The sequence below is a fragment of the Entelurus aequoreus genome, linkage group LG12 (genome assembly GCF_033978785.1).
Source record: "Entelurus aequoreus isolate RoL-2023_Sb linkage group LG12, RoL_Eaeq_v1.1, whole genome shotgun sequence".
Lineage (NCBI taxonomy): Eukaryota > Metazoa > Chordata > Actinopteri > Syngnathiformes > Syngnathidae > Entelurus > Entelurus aequoreus.
Genome location: NC_084742.1, coordinates 9,951,437 through 9,971,345, shown reverse-complemented (window position 1 = coordinate 9,971,345; position 19,909 = coordinate 9,951,437). Strand labels below are relative to the sequence as shown.

The window sequence follows — 19,909 nt, the reverse complement described above, 5'->3', positions numbered from 1 at the left end:
GCGCCAAATGCAGTGTCATCACGCTCTGATATTCGGGAGTCTCCCGGGAAAAATGAGAGGGTTGGCAAGTATGACGCTATCAAGCGCCATTCATTCAAAACTCGTGGGCTGCACTAACATCAAATTTCCACATTAAAGTGCGTGCCGGTGCGTGTGTCGGAGACCCCTGGTTAACATAGCACAAAGCATTTAAGCTTTGTATGCGGTGTTTTTCATTTTAAATTTAAATTTTTTTTTTGTGGCTCCCATTACTTTCTTTAATTTGTGAAACTTGCCAAAATGGCTCTTTGAGTGGTAAAGGTTGCCGACCCCTGGACTAGGTAGTACTAGACAAAGTTTTACTAGACCAGGGGTCCCCAAACTTTTTGACTCGGGGGCCGCATTAGGTTAAAAATATTGGGCCGAGGGCCGGGCTGTGTGTGTGTGTGTGTGTGTGTGTGTGTGTATATATATATATATATATATATATATATATATATATATATATATATATATATATATATATATTAGGGCTATGAATCTTTGGGTGTCCCACAATTCGATTCAATATCGATTCTTGGGGTCACGATTCGATTCAAAATAGATTTTTTTTCAATTCAACACGATTCTCGATTCAAAAACGATTTTTTCCCGATTCAAAACGATTGTCTATTCATTCAATACATAGGATTTCAGCAGGATCTACCCCAGTCTGCTGACATGCAAGCAGAGTAGTAGATTTTTGTAAAAAGCTTTTATAATTGTAAAGGACAATGTTTTATCAACTGATTGCAATAATGTAAATTTGTTTTAACTATTAAATAAACCAAAAATATGACTTATTTTATCTTTGTGAAAGCCACTGTGACACTATTGTTCTTTTTTTTAATTTTTTTTTTATAAATGTCTAATGATAATGTCAATGAGGGATTTTTAATCCCTGCTATGTTGAAATTGTAACTAATATTGATACTGTTGTTGATAATATTCATTTTTGTTTCACTACTTTTGGTTTGTTCTGTGTCGTGTTTGTGTCTCCTCAATTGCTCTGTTTATTGCAGTTCTGAGTGTTGCTGGGTCGGGTTTGGTTTTGGAATTGGATTGCATTGTTATGGTATTGCTGTGTATTGTTTTGCTGGATTGATTAATAAAAAAAATACAAATAAAAAATAATTTTTTTTAAATAAAAAATAAAAATAAAAAAATCGATTTTTAAAAAATGAGAATCGATTCTGAATCGCACAACGTGAGAATCGCGATTCGAATTCGAATCGATTTTTTCCCACACCCCTAATATATATATATATATATATATATATGTATATATATATATATATATATATATATATATATATATATATATATATATATATATATATATATATATATATATATATATATATATATATATATATATTCCTCACGCACTAATTGACTAAAAGAGTGCGGTGCGTGTGCACGCTCGCCCGACACTGCGCCGCTAGCGGGATGATGTCACGTTATCGATGGGAAAATGCATTTTTAGACAATATGATTTGCCTGACCGGCTAGAGGACCCCGAGAGTAACAAGCGGTAGAAAATAGATTAGAAAGGACGAAAAAAACAAAAAACTTGAGACTTCCCGCGGGCGGGACGTAGTTCGGGAACCCCTGTACTAGACTAAGTTTACTCGACTATATAATACGAGACCAAGTTATATTAGACTAGGTTATACTCGACAAAGTTTTACTAGATCATGTTATACTAGACTAAGTTTACTCAACTAGATAATACGAGATAAATGTATATTAGTCTAGGTTGTACTAGACCAAGTTGTATTATACTAGACCAAGTCGTACTAGACTAGGTTGTACTATATACAGTTTTACTAGATCATGTTATACCAGACCTAGCTGTACAGACCAAGTTGTATGCCTGCCCCACTATTTGAGAAGGACTGTACTAGACAAAGTTGTAGTAGACTAGGTTAAACTAGACCAATGTTCTATTAGACTAGGTCATACTTGACCAAGTTGTACGAGACTAAGTTTTACGAGAAAAGGTTATACTTGGCCAAATTATATTAGACTAGGTTCTACTGGACAAAGTTGTGTTAGACTAGGTTATATTAGACCAAGTTATACTAGATCATGTTATACTAGACGAAGTTTACTCAACTAGATCATACGAAAGCATGGTATATTAGACTAGGTTGTACTAGACCAAGTCGTACTAGACTAGGTTGTACTATATACAGTTTTACTAGATCATGTTATACCAGACCTAGCTGTACAGACCAAGTTGTATGCCTGCCCCACTATTTGAGAAGGACTGTACTAGACAAAGTTGTAGTAGACTAGGTTAAACTAGACCAATGTTCTACTAGACTAGGTCATACTCGACCAAGTTGTACGAGACTAAGTTTTACGAGAAAAGGTTATACTTGGCCAAATTATATTAGACTAGGTTCTACTGGACAAAGTTGTGTTAGACTAGGTTATATTAGACCAAGTTATACTAGATCAGGTTATATTAGACGAAGTTATACTAGACTAGGTTATACTAGACCAAGTTATATTAGATTATGTTGTACAAAGTTTTTTTTTTAGATCATGTTATACCAGATAATACTAGACCAAGTTATATTAAACTAGGTTGTAGACTAGGTTGACCTAGACTGTACTACTTTACTAGGTTAAACTAGACCAAGTTCTACTACAATAGGTTATTCTAGACCAAATTATATTTGACTAGGTTCTACTGGACAAAGTTATGTTAGACTAGGTTATACTAGACCAAGTTATATTAGACTTGTTTGTACTAGAAAAAGTATACTAGATTAGGTTATACTAGACTGAGTTGTACTTGACTAGGTTATACTAGACAGAGTTATACTACAGTAGGTTGTACTAGACCAAGTTGTATTAGAACAAGTTTTTTTTAGTTCGGGACGGTATAGCTCGGTTGGCGGAGCGGCCGTGCCAGCAACTTGAGGGTTGCAGGTTCGATCCCCGCTTCCGCCATCCTAGTCACTGCCGTTGTGTCCTTGGGCAAGACACTTTACCCACCTGCTCCCAGTGCCACCCACACTGGTTTAAAATGTAACTTAGATATTGGGTTTCACAATGTAAAGCGCTTTGAGTCACTTGAGAAAAAGCGCTATATAAATGTAATTCACTTCACTTCACTTCATTTAAAGTATATCAGGTTTACTAGACTAGATCAGTGTTTTTCAACCTTTTTTGAGCCAAGGCACATTTTTTGCGTTGAAACAATCCGGAGGCACACCACCATCACAAATCATTAAAAAATGAAAATCGGTTGACAGTAAAAAGTCGTTGTCGCAATTGTTGGATATTACTTTAAACCATAACCAACCATGCATCACTATAGCTCTTGTCTCAAAGTAGGTGTACTGTCACGACCTGTCACATCACGCAGTGACTTATTTTGAGTTTTTTTTGCTGTTTTCTTGTGTGTAGTGTTTTAGTTCTTGTCTTGCGCTCCTATTTTGGTGGCTTTTTCACTTTTTTTGGTATTTTCCTGTAGCAGTTTCATGTCTTCCTTTGAGCAATATTTCCCGCATCTACTTTGTTTTAGGAATCAAGACTATTATACAGTTGTTTTTATCCTTCTTTGTGTGAACATTGTTGATTGTCATGTCATGTTCGGATGTACATTGTGGACGCCGTCTTTGCTCCACAGTAAGTCTTTGCTGTCGTCCAGCATTCGGTTTTTGTTTACTTTGTAGCCAGTTCAGTTTTAGTTTCGTTCTGCATAGCTTTCCCTTAACGTCAATGCCTTTTCTTAGGGGCACTCACCTTTTGTTTATTTTTGGTTTAAGCATTAGATACCTTTTTACCTGCACGCTGCCTCCCGCTGCTTCCGACATCTACAAAGCAATTAGCTACCGGCTGCCACCTACTGATATGGAAGAGTATTACACGGTTACTCTGCCAAGCTCTGGACAGCACCGACACTCAACAACAACACATCATTTGCAGACTATAATTACTGGTTTGCAAAAAATATTTTTAACCCAAATTAGATAATCTCCCACGGCACACCAGACTATATCTCACGGCACACTAGTGTGCCGCGGCACAGTGGTTGAAAAACACTGGACTAGATAATACTAGACCAAGGTATATTAGACAAGGTTGTACAAGTCCAAAGTGTATTAGACTATTTTATACTACACCAAGTTGTACTAGACGAGGTTGTACTCAATAAAATTTTATTACATCATGTTATACTAGGTTCTACAGGACATAGTTGTGTTAGACTAGGTTATACATAACCAAGTTATATTAGACTAGTTTGTACTGGACAAAGTTGTACTAGAGTAGGTTACAGTAGACTAAGTTCTACTAGACTAGGTTATGTTAGACCAAATTATATTAGACTAGGTTGTACTAGAAAAAGTTACACTATAGTAGGTTATACTAGACCAGGGGTCGGCAACCCGCGGCTCTAGAGCCGCATGTGGCTCTTTAGCGCCGCCCTAGTGGCTCTCTGAAGCTTTTTCAAAAATGTATGAAAAATGGAAAAAGATGAGGGGAAAAAAATATACTTTTTGTTTTAATATGGTTTTCTGTATGAGGACAAACATGACACAAACCTCCCTAATTGTTATAAATCACATTGTTTATATTAAACATGCTTCACTGATTCGAGTATTTGGCAAGCGCCGTTTTGTCCTACTAATTTTGGCGGTCCTTGAACTCACCTTTAGTTTGTTTCCATGTATAACTTTCTCCGACTTCCTAGGACGTGTTTTATGCCACTTCTTTTTCGGTCTCATTTTGTCCACCCAACTGTTGACGTTGTGCGTGAATACACAAAGGTGAGTTTTGTTGATGTTATTGACTTGTGTGGAGTGCTAATCAGACATATTTGGTCACTGCATGACTGCAAGCTAATCGATGCTAACATGCTATTCAGGCTAGCTATATGTACATATTGCATCATTATGCCTCATTTGTAGCTATATTTGAGCTCATTTAGTTTCCTTTAAGTCATCTCAATTTAATGTATATCTCATGACACACTATCTGTATGTAATATGGCTTCTAATTTGTTGCGGCTCCAGACAGATTTGTTTTTGTATTTTTGCTCCAATATGGCTCTTTCAACATTTTAGGTTGCCGACCCCTGTACTAGACTGAGTTGTACTAGGCTAGGTTATACTAGACCGAGTTATACTACAGTAGGTTCTACTAGATCCAATTATATTAGACTGGGTTATAATAATAATAATAATAATAATAATGGATTACATTTATATAGCGCTTTTCTATCTGATACTGGACAAAGTTGGGTTATACTAGACTAAGTTATATTAGACTAGGTTGTACTAAACAAAGTTGTACTAGAGTAGGTAACTACACCAAATTATATTAGAGTAGGTTGCACTAGACCCCCCACCACCACTAACTAAACTATAAATAGTATAATTTGTCAATACATTTATTATAACTATACCTCTGCATAACATTGTAAGTTTATTACCATTAAAGGAAACAACACACCGGTCTTTCCTCGTCTCCCACCGTGGTTACAGTGCTACATACGCTTCGTCATATTCTGGTACGGCAAAAAAAAGCATGTTCCGCAGGGTCACATGCGGCCCTACCTCCCTACTTGAGAAGGACTGTACTCGACCAAGTTCTACCAGACAAGGTTGTACTTGACAAAGTTGTATTAGACTAGGATTTACTTGACCAAGTTGTATTAGACAACAGTCAATCAGGTGTGTCACTGTGCGTGCCCGCAGGAGAACATTAGATCCAGGAAGTGCCCTGACAGCGTAGAGGTCAGAGGTCATTACTTTCACACACCGTCTCACCAGCTGTCAATCATGGTGTGTCAGTGCCACAGGTGAAAGGTCACAGTTATATACAGAGTGTGTGTGTCAGCTGTTGGTTTGAACAGGTGAACACTTTCTTTTAGAAGCTAGAAAACTGACTCTGGTTGAAAGCTTACTTCCTTTCCTAGTTTCCTTATTGACTTTACCTCTCTCATGAGTAAAGGAGCCCCTCCCTCATTTACTGGAATGACGACTTTGTATGTGTGTGTGTGTGTAGGTGTGAGTGCGAGAGACAATAGAGGGGCAAGTGGGATTTAAGAGGAAAGGAATCATAGGTGCAAAGGATGCAAGTGAGGCGACATAAAAGAGAGGAAGGAAGGAAAAAAGGAAGGAAAAGTCTTGTATCCTGACTCTTCATGTGCATATTTCCCACACGCACACACTTTCACACACAACGTGTGATGGAAGAGTGGTGAGTGTGTGTGCTGCGAGTGCCGTGATTGGCTGAGTTGGTGAGATGCGCCAGGAGCTGAGAGGAGGAGGCGAGGGAGGCTGCAGAGAGTGGGTGCTTGCATGTGTGTGTGTAAGAGAGAGAGCAGCACTCAAAGATGAAACGTGAGCTCACTTTCTTTGTGTGGAATGACGCTTGTTGTTAGCTCCCGTTGCTACTAGCCGTGCCGTCGGCCCGCTTGTGCTGATGGAGCGCTTTCTGGCTCTGCTGCGCCTGCTGGGGAGGAGGCGCGGGGGGAGGCGGTACCGGGCGGAGGAAGACTACCAGGAAGGCTACGAGGACGTTTACTTGTACACTAGCAAGTACAACACACACCTTCTGAGTGAGTTAGCCACACACACACACACACATGGACCGTGTGTGTCTGACTGTGACGTTGTTGTGTGTTAGACGAGCAGGTATGCAGGTGAGGGGGCCACCAGGTGTTTTGTTCCTAATAACAAGTGTGGATGGAATGTTAACAACTACCTTTGAAGCCTGACACACCGTTTGCTAGTCAGCTACACAACACACACACACACACCCACACATACACCCACACTACAGTGGTTGTGTGAAACTTTGTTCATCACTGTTGTGAACGCTTCTTGTTTAAGATAACACTACTGGTCAGGTAAGCGGTCACCCGGCCGTGTTAAACCTCTTCTAGATTTTGGGGACCAAACTTCTCCAAGCATGCCTTACAGAACCAGTCGCAAAGCTGGCTGTGTGTGTGTGTGTGTGTGTGTGTGTGTGTGTGTGTGTGTGTGTGTGTGTACGTGTGCTCTGGCAATGCGTACTTAATGGGGACATCGCTCTGTTTACACCAGGGGTGTCCAAAGTGCGGCCCGGGGGCCATTTGCGGCCCGCTGCTAATTGTTTACCGGCCCGCCACACATTCTGGAAATACTACTGTAAAAACAAAAAAGAACATTAAAAAAAGTGGAATGAGGTGAAATCTAACGAGAAAAAGTTGCAATGTTGACACAAAAGCTGCCATGCAGGCTGTTTTTCTTTTATTTTGTCTTTCTTCATTTTTCTTTTTTTGCCATTGCTCAAAAAAAAAAAAATAATGACAAAAAATCCATGTTATAATGAATTATTTTCAGGGCTCCAATTACTTCAAATATTTCACTTTAAAATGTTTTATGTGGTAAATATTGCATGTATTGTGTAGTAGCCATATAAAAACTTCAAAGTTTTCTTTGATAAAAGCGCATAAAACAAAAAAAATAATAGTTCCAGCATAAAATGGACAGATATATCTGAAGTTGATCTCGTAACTTAAGTGTTGAAAGTGAAAGAAAAACCTAATTAAAAATGTATCACTTTATGAGTGGGGCACCTTTTGGATCCCAAATATATTTAGTGATTTTTTATTTATCTTTTCACTGTGATTACTCAAAAATATATTATTGATCTTTTAGGGCTCCTATTACTAAATACTGCATATTTCAGTTTTACTATAAAAAAAAAACTAAATTGTTTTTGACAGAAAAGCCATAAAACATTCTTTTTTAATTTGTATTACTTTATATCAACTTGAAGTTGATATAGATATTTACTGTAAGCGCTAAATAATTAAAAAATAATAATAATCTGACTTATTTTTAACATTTTAATGACTGAGACCCTTTATGGTCCCCGGGACCCCTAAAGGTAAAATAAATAAAAAGGGCATATATTTTGTAATGGTTTAAAAATGAAAAATATCAAAATGGCCCCCACATGCTTTAATTTTTCCGTGTGCGGCCCTCAGTGGAAAAAGTTTGGACACCCCTGATTTACACAGTCACCTTTAGGGGACCTCTGACGGTATGGGGACAAAAAAACAGGTCCCCTAAAGGGAAACCTTTTTCAATGATAGTCAGATCCATTCTGAAGATGCTTAAGTGATTTTTAAGCTTTGGCCCATAAAACATGTTTACTGGTTAGTTTGAGTGTGAGACATTTGCACATTTTCCCTTTTTTTTTTTTTAAATAGTCCTCAGTAGTCACGTACAAATTTGTGTGAATTATGCAAAATTATTAAAATTTGGTCCCCATGAACCGTATTAACTCTTTTTCCCCAGGGTCCCCAGTAAGAATGATGAGCACATTACTTCATCAATCCAGAGATTTAAAGACGTGTATGAGCTAACTGGGCAGTGGCCATTTTACCTCATTTTTTTTTATGCCTCCACAACCGGTAGAAAGGGTGGTCCCCACAAGTGATGATCATAAACTTGGTCCCCATTCCAAATGATAACCAGTGTGTGTGTGTGTGTGTGTGTGTGTGTGTGTGTGTGTGTGTGTGTGTGTGTGTGTGTGTGAGAGTGAGGTCTCTAGTCTCTTCAGCTTTTTTGTACTTGTCAGCAAGTCGTGTCTTCTCAGCCAAGGACTGTTGGCCTGTACACTCAAGAGTGTGTTTGTGTGTGTGTGTGTGTGTGTGTGTGTGTGTGTGTGTGTGTGTGTGTGTGTGTGTGGGTGTGTGTGGGTGTGTGTGTGTGTGTGTGTGTGCGCTACATTTATATGTTTGACGGGTGTGCCGAGCTAAAACTGACTGAACTTGAGCAGACTTCCTTTTAGTGGGAAAAATATATGTTCATTTTTTAGTTATTGTCGGTCTCAATAAAACACTTTGTTGTACACTATATTTGTCCACCTGCCTTGACTCACATGTGAACTTGAAGTGCCATCCCATTCCTAACCTATATGGTTCAATATGATGTCGGTCCACTTTTTGCAGCTATTATAGCTTCAACTCTTCTGGGAAGGCTGTTCACAAGGTTGCAAAGTGTGTTTATAAGAATTTTCGACCATTCTTCCAAAAGCGCACTTGTGAGGTCACACACTGATGTTGGTTGAGAAGGCCTGGCTCTCAGTCTCCGTTCTAATTCATCCCAAAGGTGTTCTATTGGGTTCAGATCAGGACTTTGTGCAGGCCAGTCAAGCTCATCCACACCAGACTCTGTCATCCATGTCTTTATGGACCTTGCTTTGTGCACTGGTGCACAGTCATGTTGGAAGAGGAAGGGGCCCGCTCCAAATTGTTCCCACAAGGTTGGGAGCATGGAATTGTCCAAAATGTTTTGGTATCCTGGAGCATTCAAAGTTCCTTTCACTGGAACTAAGGCGCCAAGCCCAACTCCTGAGAAACAATCCCACACCCCCATGAAGCTCTCTGCGTACTGTGCGTGGGCTAATTGGAAGGTCACATGAAGTTTGGAGCTCTGTAGCAACTGACTGTGCAGAAAGTCGGCGACCTCTTTGCACTATGCGCTTCAGCATCCTCTGTCAGTTTACGTGGCCTACCACTTTGTGGCTGAGTTGCTGTTGTTCCCAAACTCTTCCATTTTCTTATAATAAAGCCGATATTTGACTTTGGAATATTTAGGAGCGAGGAAATTTCACGACTGGATTTGTTGCACAGTTGGCATTCTATGACAGTTCCACGCTTGTTCCATTCTTTCACAAATGTTTGTAGAAACAGTCTCCATGCCTAAGTGCTTGACTTTATACACCTGTGGCAGGTGTATATGTTTTATACACCTGCCAAGTGATTAGGACACCTGTTTCTGATCATTTGGATGGGTGGCCAAATACTTTTGGCAATATAGTGTAGTTTATTTCTACACCTAAAAGGGGTCCTATTATGCAACACCAACTTTTCTAACCTGATGGTACCTGCTTGTGTGTAGCAGTTTCAGTTCATTTCGAACATGCATACAATACAATTACAATGTAATACATAACATATTTCCAGTTGTTCCAGTACAGAATTTCTGAAAAGTAGTAGAAAGAAGCAGAGCTTATTTAATCCCACCCCTTTTTGTATCATAGCAGTTTTATCCCATTGACATGTTGAGTAAATACATTAATATACAATAAGTAAATGAACAAATTAGGGCTGCAACTAACGATTAATTTGATAATCGATTAATCTGTCGATTATTACTTCGATTAATCGATTAATAATCGGATAAAGGAGACAAACTACATTTCTATCCTATCCAGTATTTTATTGAGAAAAAAAACAGCATACTGGCACCATACTTAATTTGATTATTGTTTCTCAGCTGTTTGTAAATGTTGCAGTTTTTAAATAAAGGTTTATTAAAAAAATTAAATAAATAAATATATATTTAAAAAATAAAATAAATAAAATAAAATAGCCTCTGCGCATGCGCATAGCATAGATCCAACGAATTGATGACTAAATTAATCGGCAACTATTTTTATAATCAATTTTAATCGATTTAATCGATTAGTTGTTGCAGCCCTAGAACAAATATGAAGTACATAAATTAATATTCGACCTATAAACATATACACACTAATTTAAAGTTCTCATAAATAAATAGTTAAGTAGTTTATGGTTTACCTAGGAGATTAATGAGATTATCACATTTTTTGTACTTTAAACTGAATCATATTAGTGCTTTGTTTAATTTATTTGCTTAATCCATTCCAAAATTTAATTCCACATACTGATACGTCAAAGGTCTTATTACAGGGAGCTGCACTTTTTGGGGGGGAATTTTGCCTATCGTTCACAATCATTATAAAAGACATGACGACGGATGGATTTTTTTTAATGCATTCTAAATATTAAATAAATTCAGGTTGATTGGCAACACTAAATTGGCCCTAGTGTGTGAATGTGAGTGTGAATGTTGTCTGTCTATCTGTGTTGGCCCTGTGATGAGGTGGCGACTTGTCCAGGGTGTACGCCGCCTTCTGCCCGAATGCAGCTGAGATAGGCTCCAGCACCCCCCGCGACCCCAAAAGGGACAAGCGGTAGAAAATGGATGGATGGATGGATATTAAATAAATTCAATCAAAAGTCAGCTTACAATGGAGCCTATGGAAGCCATTAAATTCTGCCTGTAGAGCCCTTAAAAACACATTCAAACACCTCCATTAGGGTTTTATAAACATGATGTAAGTATATATATATGGTAATGTAGCAACAGGCATATTTATAATAACATTTAATATTTACATATTTTGATAATTTTAAGCATATTTCAACACAATAACTCAAGATATTGTAACATGAGCGAGCAGTAGAGAATATGGAGTGTTTTTTTGTCCAAAACATATTTTGCTTTATTCGTTATTGACATGTTTCTTTCTACTTTATGATGTTTATTTTTTACGTGAGATTTCCAGTTTATTATATCGTCTATTATTCCACCCACAAATGTGTTTTTTTTTACTCTTTGTGTTTGACTTTGAAAAAAGCATTATTTTAGTTGTACTGAGATTCAAGGATAGTCTGTTTTTGTCAAACCATCTTTTTAATTTGGTCATTTCTTCTATTACTATTTGTATTAGCTTCTGTGCGTTCTGTCCTGAACAAAACGTAGTCAGGTCATCCGCAAATAATACTAACTTTAAGTCCTTTGTAACTTTACAAATGACATTAATATAAAGATTGAACAACGCTGGTCCCAGTATTAATCCCTGAGGTATGCCAAAAGATGTATTCAGCTCTGTAGAAGTGTGTTTTCCTGTCTTCACGAATTGCTTCCTGTTGGTTAAGTTGCTTCTTGCCCAGTTTAAGACTGTTACCATATTGTTCTAATTGGTTTATTAAGATATTATGAGTAATTTTGTCAAATGCTTTTGTTTGATCAATAAACACTGCAGCATCACACTTTTTTTACTATCTATTGCTTTGGTAATCGCTTTCGTTTTTTCGATTAATGCCATTGATGTTGAAATGTTGGCTCTGTATGGGATCTGCGTAAGTCCTGAACATGTGAAATCAAACCTGTGACGTTTGTCAGACCTGTGACGTCTGCGGATATGTCTATATGGTAAAGGCTTAACCAAAGGTCTTTGCGTTAGTCCGCCATTTTATTTAATGTTTGAGCATTTGTAGTCAGAACGACAAAATGCCCATCGTACGACAGAAGACCAAAAATTCTCAGTTGTTTGTTTTAAGTCGCACACGTCACTACACACACTTTCAGCCTCATCTGAAGTAAGAAAGTGCCTTACTTTTAACTTGTATGATTATTGGCAATGCACCTTCAATTAGGACAAAGTCTCTCTTCGTGTGGGCAAAGCACTTTAAAGAGTCCTGCTTCAGAAACCTGCGCCAGTATAAAGATGGATTTTCCAAAAAACTATGTTTAATGACGGCCTCGATGACTACTATTTACGGCAATGTGGGAGACTATGAAACCTTAAGTAATAACGGTAGGTTAAAAATGTCTTAAAGATACTTTAGCAATGTTAGCTTGGTTTGTTGTGTAGCTAACTTAGCCTTATAATGTAAGACAAATGCTTCACCGTCCTCAATGTCGCACTTAGCGCAGTTGATAGCCTATAGCCTCTGTTGTTTACAACTCGAAGCAGCCATGCAGCAGAGTTATTTACATGATATAGTATAGAAAAGCCTTTCATTGTCAATATACCCATGTATGCGTCCAGGATCTAGCATTACAAAGTTGCAGACTCTGTAGAAGTATAACTTTAGTCAGCGTATAGTTTCAGACTTGTTCGTCAGCGTGGTTTCGTTCCTCGCTTTCGTCCAACCGCGCATCCTCCTTGTTGCCGACAATTAAACACAGTGAGCCGCTGGCCTCTCTATATCATCTTGGACGTTGTGTTGTGGTGAAAGTCACTCAAAACAGATTGCTTGTGGCGGTCACCGATGTCCATAGGGCACAACAAAAGCAAGAAAGCAAAAAAAATACAAAATATGTCTGCCGGGCGGGGGCGAATGCTTACTGACCACAAGGGGGCGTGGTGAGGAGAGGTTCATTTGCATCAAACAACTCAGCCTCTTAAAAGTGTGAAAAACAATGACAGCACATTTTTTTGACAAAGAACCACCATTACATGTTATGTAGACCACAATAAAGTGTATAAATGTAGGAAAAAAATCATGATATGACTCCTTTAAAAAGAAAACCGTGTGCAGCTGTCAAGACACATTCCCAGTTAAACAAACACATTTGAATACAATGCAGTGTATTGATTGTAAAGTTGTATACTCCTGTAGTAAATATCAATACATCAATCATTTTTTTTGACAGGCTTTGTGTAAAAGGTGTTACTTTGAATCCTCAGGCAACGCCCGTCCAGAGCTGTCACACATGTACATGATGTGGTTCCACGTTAAAAACGTCAGGGCGCACACATTTGCATATTAATGAGGCAGAATGATATCAGGGCCACGCGGCTAACTGACACCATGTTTGTACACGCATTATCTAATTTGCTTATTGGCTTAAAATCGAGCACCTGCTCACAAACACAATGAGCACGGCGGAGGTGTGTGTGTTCGTGTGTGTGAAGCACAATAAGATCACGCCTTTACTCACCGTGTCTTATTTGGTCACATGATCTCATCCGCTTGTTGGCATTCAAGACCGCACACACACAAGTGCACACACACACACAGATGAGTTAGTGTCTGTTCATTATTAGAACATGACGTGTACTTGGTGGAACTGCTCCACTTTCTGTCCTAAAAACACCAAATATGTCCAACCTTGGTCAAAGAGGTCAAAGGTCAAAGTCATAGCAATGCTGATTAGGTCACATGAGAGGTCAAAGGGCACCCTGACACGATGCATTTAAGTCTGTTCCTTGTAATCACTAGTCATTAGGGAAACATCCACTTCCTGTTTGCTGCCCTCTTATTAGCACTGTGTGTGTGTGTGTGTGTGTGTGTGTGTGTGTGTGTGTGTGTTTGTGTGTGTGTGTGTGTGACACAAGTCCACACTTGTCATGTGGAGGTGCCTCGTAGTCTTCTTCAGCTTGAGAAGAGAGTCATTACTTTGTTTTTAGACTTCATTTCAAGCTTTACTCCAGTCTGCCCATTTAGCTAAGCTTGGTGTGTGTGTGTGTGTGTGTGTGTGTGTGTGTGTGTGTGTGTGTGTGTGTGTGTGTGTGTGTGTGTGCGCGTTTGCACTGACTTCTTTCCTGTCTAAAAATCGCTCTTTGTATGTTGCAGGGTCGCTTGCTCCCTTCAATTATTCATCAGCTTGTTTCCATGGCAACAGCTGCAGCCATGCGTGTGTGTGACAGCGGGAGGCGGGGCTTGATCAGCTCATTATACTGTATTGTGACATGCGGCGAGGAAATAGATGACATGACTGACATATACACGGCGCATGTTAGCATTAGCGTTAGCTTGGCCTGTTTCACGTGCTCGTAGAAGGCGTCACACCTCGCCTGCGTTGCTGTAGTTTAGGAAACTTCCAGAAACTTTCCTGTCATTTTCCTCTTCAACGGTTCCCTCCCTGTAAAACCAGTCAGCGTTAAATTATACAATTAGTGTCACCTTGTGAGGCAGGGTCTCCGGCAGCGGGCGTGCATACATGTGTCACCAGCAGGAGGCAGCAAAGGCACGCTCAGATTACAATATGATAGGAAAAATTGGTGTTTATGGGAGAGTGAGAGTGAAATTAATCCTGTTCAATCTGCAGCTGGAACACTGACCTACATGTTGGACTAGACCACACCCCCTTGTTGCAGCATCAGCCAATCACCTCACAGCTTTGTGTATAATGACAACATCACTCTATGTGGTCAATGCTAATGAGTGTTCTGGGACAGATTTAAAGGGGCCAATGAATATGTCTTGGGAATAGTTAACTTTATCCATTGAGGGCGCTCTTGTGCAGGTTCAGGTTTAAGACCCCCTGATGATTATTTTATTTTACTCATCCATCGTCCATCACATGAACAAGCCCTCCTCTTCCTCGTCATCCCGCCGTCGCCACACACTACCCCTCCCCCTCCTGCTCTGCTGCCTCATTTCATGGCTGCGCTTCACATCTGCAGCGCTCCTCCTTTGCTCCCCCCCTCCTACTCCCCCCCCCCACCGCCAGCGAGCGTCTGCAGGATGGCTCCTGTGTGAGGAGGCGCTCAACTCACAGCACAACAAGGGAGCGGGAGGACCTCGTCGTTTTTTTGGACGTAGCTGGGGCGGGCGGGGGGTTGAGGGGCGACGCCGAGCTTCGGCTTCATCATGATCGCCGTGTCGTTCAAATGCCGCTGTCAGATCCTGCGCAGGGTGAATAAAGGTAGAATGACACAGATGGAGATAGAGAGGAATGGCTGCTTGGTCCAACGTCATTGACTGTAAACTGATTGACAGCATCACTCTGTGTGTGTGTGTGTGTGTGCGCGCGTGTGTGCGAATGGATCAATGGAGTGCACGGCGGCGGGACGAGAGAGCTTCCGAGTGGGAGAGAGACAGCGTCTGAATGCAATATTCATGTTGTGAGCTAACGGCTGCTAGCTTCATGTGAACATCCACACTGCATACTTCCTGTACTGTATGTACACAGTCCATGTATGTATGTACACAGTGTCAGGTTCTACTCTTATAGTCGTCTTCAGTTAGTACTTGCGTGATCTTCTCTTCACTCAGTGGTTCTGGCCATCTGTCGTCATAGTTTGTGAGCGGGATGAAGCTTCCTCAGTCACGTATTGCCAACAAACTCCTCAGTGTTTGTGTTTTTTAACATAAGACTCATCAATGTTTGTTTTTTCAACACAAAACTCAGCCATTGGATGCTGTCCTACATCTGGAGGAGGAAGAAGACAGCTTTGATCTCCTTCAGCCGCTGCTGTGTATCTTATTCCCCCCCCCCCCCCCCCCCTCTGAGCGGCGCCACAGGAAGCGGGTCACGATCAATGTGGCGAGCAGAATGCTTAAACCGCGTGCTTGTGTGTTGCAGATGACGGTCCGTACACCAAACACTCGGCGGGCTCGAGACCTTCGGATGGAGCGCTGGCCATCAGGAGGCAGAGTATACCGGGTAACACTAACATGATGCAGCGGTGAAAGCGCACAATTGGGAGGAGCCAACTGTCTTGCTTTGATCACATGACTTTTAGACGAGTTCAGGGGGTGCACGGTGGTGGAGCTGATGAAGAAGGAGGGCACCACGCTCGGACTGACCGTCTCTGGCGGCATCGACAAAGATGGCAAGCCACGGGTATCGAACCTACGGCAGGGAGGAATCGCCTCCAGGTATGCAGCTGCTGCTGTCCTCATGTCCACCTTTTGATGCGTAAGAAACACAAACATATTTTTTTATTTGTATTTTTTTTTCAGGAGCGACCAGCTCAACGTGGGTGACTACATCCGCGCAGTGAACGGCATCAACTTGGCCAAGTTCCGTCACGACGAGATCATCAGTTTGCTAAAGAACGTGGGCGAGCGCGTGGTGCTGGAGGTGGAGTACGAGCTGCCGCCCGTCTGTGCGTGACGCCGCCCATCCTAGCACGCGCAGGACACGTGGCGTTGGCGTGCGAGTGACGTGTTGTTCGTGTGTGCACTTGCAGCCGTGCAGGGGTCAGGGGTCATGTTCAAGACCGTGGAGGTGACGCTGCACAAAGATGGAAACAGCTTCGGCTTCATCATCAGAGGTGACGTTTGTGTGTGTGCGTGGCAAAACGACATGACATGGTATGACTTCCTGTCATGTAGGCGGAGCCACTGAAGACAGGAACAAGTCCCGGCCCATCGTCATAACAACCATTCGCCCGGGCGGGTCCGCAGACCGGTGAGCCACCTTGATCGTGTGTTCACGTACCGTGGACCCTCTCACTCGGCCCTCTTTCTCCCTCTGCAGGGAGGGAACCATCAAGCCGGGCGATCGCTTGCTGAGCATCGATGGGATCCGTCTCCATGGCAACACGCTGTCAGAGGCCATGAATATCCTTAAGCAGTGCGGTCAGGAAGCCACGCTGCTCTTAGAGTACGACGTGTCCGTCATGGGTGAGAAGATGACGCATCACCTGTGACATCCACATGGGAGCTATCGCCTGACCTTTAACCTTCTGTCAAGACTCGGTCGCCACGGCGTCCGGCCCACTGCTGGTGGAGGTTGCCAAGGCGACGGGCTCCAGTCTGGGCGTGGCTCTGTCCACCTCCATGTTCTGCAGCAAGCAGGTCATCGTTATTGACAAAGTCAAACCGGCCAGCATAGCTGACAGGTGCCTGACCTCTGACCTCTCACCTACCACATATCACACTGGCGCTTATATGTCGTGGTGTGTGTGTGTGCGTGCGTGTGTGTGTGTGTGTGTGTGGGCAGGTGCGGCGCTCTCCATGCAGGAGATCACATTTTGTCCGTGGATGGAAAGTCAATGGAGTTCTGTTCTTTGGCTGAAGCGACTCAGCTGCTCTGCGCTTCCTGTCAGACCGTGCGTATGGAGATCCTGCCTCAGCACCAGGCCCGGCCTGCCCTCAGCGCACCACAGCAAGGTACAAACACAAAGTCTAACAGGCCCTGAACGCACAGCAGCAAAGTATAAACACAGAGTCTAACTAACCCTAAATGTACCGCAGCGAGGTTCAAAAACAGAGTCTAACTGGCATTGAATGCACCGCAGCAAGGTACAAACAGAGTGTAACTAACCCTAAACGACCCGCAGCAAGGTATAAACACGGAGTCTAACTGGTCCTGAACGCACCGCAGCAAGGTATAAACACGGAGTCTAACTGGCCCTGAACACACCACAATTAGGTACAAACACGAAGTCTAACTGGCCCTGAACACGCCAGAATTAGGTACAAAAACAGAAATGGAAGCTATGTATGTTTAGCGCAGGGATGCTAAACGGCGGAAACGGACACATTGACTTGAATAAAAATTATTTCACTGCCGCTACGCATCCAGTGGAAAACCGGGCTAACTGGACTTGAATGCACTGCAGTAAGGTACAAACACAGAGTCTAACTGGCCATGAATGCACCACAGTAAGGTACAAACACAGAGTCTAACTGGCCCTGAATGCACTGCAGAAAGGTACAAACACAGAGTGTAAATAACCCTAACTGAACCGCAGCAAGGTATAAACATGGAGTCTAACTGGCCCTGAACACACCGCAGCAAGGTACAAACACGGAGCCTAACTGGCTCTGAACGCAGCGCATCAAGGCACAAACACAAAGTCTAACTAACCCTAAATGCACCGCAGCAAGGTACAAACACGGAGTCTAACTGGCCTTGAAGGCACCGGAGCAAAGTACAAACATTGGGCCTAACTGGCCCTGAAGGCACCGCAGCAAGGTACAAAGTTATATTTTGAAATTAAACTGGATAATTTATTTGTGTTTGTGCATGACTTCCTGTCTAACACAAGCAGATGTTGGCAAAATTGAACCGCCGTGTCGTGGCGACCGACTGAAATGGAAGCTATGTATGTTTAGCGCAGGGATGCTAAACGGCGGACACGGACACATTGACTTGAATAAAAATTATTTCACTGCCGCTACGCATCCAGTGGAAAACCGGGCTAACTGGACTTGAATGCACTGCAGTAAGGTACAAACACAGAGTCTAACTGGCCATGAATGCACCGCAGTAAGGTACAAACACAGAGTCTAACTGGCCATGAATGCACCGCAGTAAGGTACAAACACAGAGTCTAACTGTCCCTGAATGCACCGCAGCAACGCCATCAACAACCAACCTCTGACCTGTCCTGCTGTCTTGACCTTAAACACCCTCCTGCATGTGTGTTCAGTAAAGGTGCAGCGTTCTCCCCGCACCCTCCCCTGGGAGACCGGTGGCTCCGCCCCTGTCCTCCCACCTTACCACTACAACACATACCACCCTGACCAGTCAGGTGCCAGATCCCAGAACCGGCACGCAAACAACTCCTGTATGTGTGCCTCTTTCTCTTTACAGGAGTGTGTGCGTGTGTGTGCGTGCCTGTGTGCGCGAGAAAGATGCTGACCTTCCCGTCTTTCCACAATGCAGCGCTCAGCCACTCGTTCTCGCCGGGTTCCATGTCGGCCTACAGTCTCTCGTCCCTCAACATGAGCACCCTGCCCCGGAGCGCGTATCCCACAAGTCCACGGGGCACGCTGATGAGGAAGAAGCAGAAGAAGAAGGACTTTAAGAGTTCCTGTGAGTCTCATACCATGATGAGATGATGACATGGCCGCTATGGCGAGATGATACTCATGCGTGCTCTCTCAGTGTCATTGGCGTCCAGCACTGTGGGTCTTGCCGGTCAGGTGGTGCACACGGAAACCACGGAGGTGGCGTTGCTAGGCGACGGCATCATGGGCTTTGGCCTTCAGCTGCAAGGCGGAGTCTTCGCCACCGAGACACTGTCTTCGCCGCCACTCATCGCCTACATCGACCCCGACAGTCCCGCTGAGAGGTAACCACTCGGCACATTAACCAGGTTTACTAACAGCTAATGTTGTATTTGTGTGGAGGTGTGGCATCCTGCAGATTGGAGACAGGATCTTGTCCATAAATGGGGTTCCAACTGAAGACTCCACTTTGGAAGAAACCAATCAGCTGCTCAGAGACTCCTCCATCACAGCACAACTCACCCTGGAGATCGAGTTTGATGTGGCTGGTAAGCACGCACGCACACATACACAGGCTGCGGTTTACGTGCGTTTTGAGGTGTCTGGCTTTGTTTATTTCAGAGTCAGTCATTCCGTCCTCGGGAACTTTTCACGTGAAGCTTCCAAAGAAACCAGGAGTAGAGTTGGGAATCACCATCAGCTGTGAGTCCACACCGTGAATAGAAGAATGACGTGAACATGACATCCTGTTTGTGTTGTTGTGTCACTGCAGCGCCGTCCAACAGGAAATCGGGTGACCCTCTGATCATTTCGGACATCAAAAAGGGCAGCGTGGCTCACAGGTGAGGAGACCACACGCTG

The 19,909-nt window shown here is 42.5% G+C and overlaps 1 protein-coding gene across 8 annotated transcripts in view; it reads left to right on the top strand.

Moving 5' to 3' along the window:
• grip1 (glutamate receptor interacting protein 1) overlaps positions 1 to 19,909 on the top strand; it is a 34,816-nt gene that overhangs the window by 2,546 nt on the left and 12,361 nt on the right. For 3 of the 8 annotated variants that reach the window (XM_062064611.1, XM_062064613.1, XM_062064612.1), the window contains exons 2-15: positions 15,948 to 16,028; positions 16,108 to 16,243; positions 16,328 to 16,473; positions 16,558 to 16,641; positions 16,703 to 16,778; positions 16,848 to 16,993; positions 17,064 to 17,211; positions 17,313 to 17,482; positions 18,748 to 18,885; positions 18,984 to 19,133; positions 19,206 to 19,392; positions 19,451 to 19,596; positions 19,670 to 19,750; positions 19,821 to 19,890. In XM_062064611.1, coding sequence (XP_061920595.1) covers positions 15,948 to 16,028; positions 16,108 to 16,243; positions 16,328 to 16,473; positions 16,558 to 16,641; positions 16,703 to 16,778; positions 16,848 to 16,993; positions 17,064 to 17,211; positions 17,313 to 17,482; positions 18,748 to 18,885; positions 18,984 to 19,133; positions 19,206 to 19,392; positions 19,451 to 19,596; positions 19,670 to 19,750; positions 19,821 to 19,890 — 1,759 coding nt within the window. Of the gene's footprint in view, positions 1 to 6,387; positions 6,602 to 15,232; positions 15,288 to 15,947; positions 16,029 to 16,107; positions 16,244 to 16,327; positions 16,474 to 16,557; positions 16,642 to 16,702; positions 16,779 to 16,847; positions 16,994 to 17,063; positions 17,212 to 17,312; positions 17,483 to 18,747; positions 18,886 to 18,983; positions 19,134 to 19,205; positions 19,393 to 19,450; positions 19,597 to 19,669; positions 19,751 to 19,820; positions 19,891 to 19,909 lie in introns of those variants that run through there. The other 5 variants (XM_062064615.1, XM_062064614.1, XM_062064616.1 and 2 more) reach the window with 3 other exon arrangements.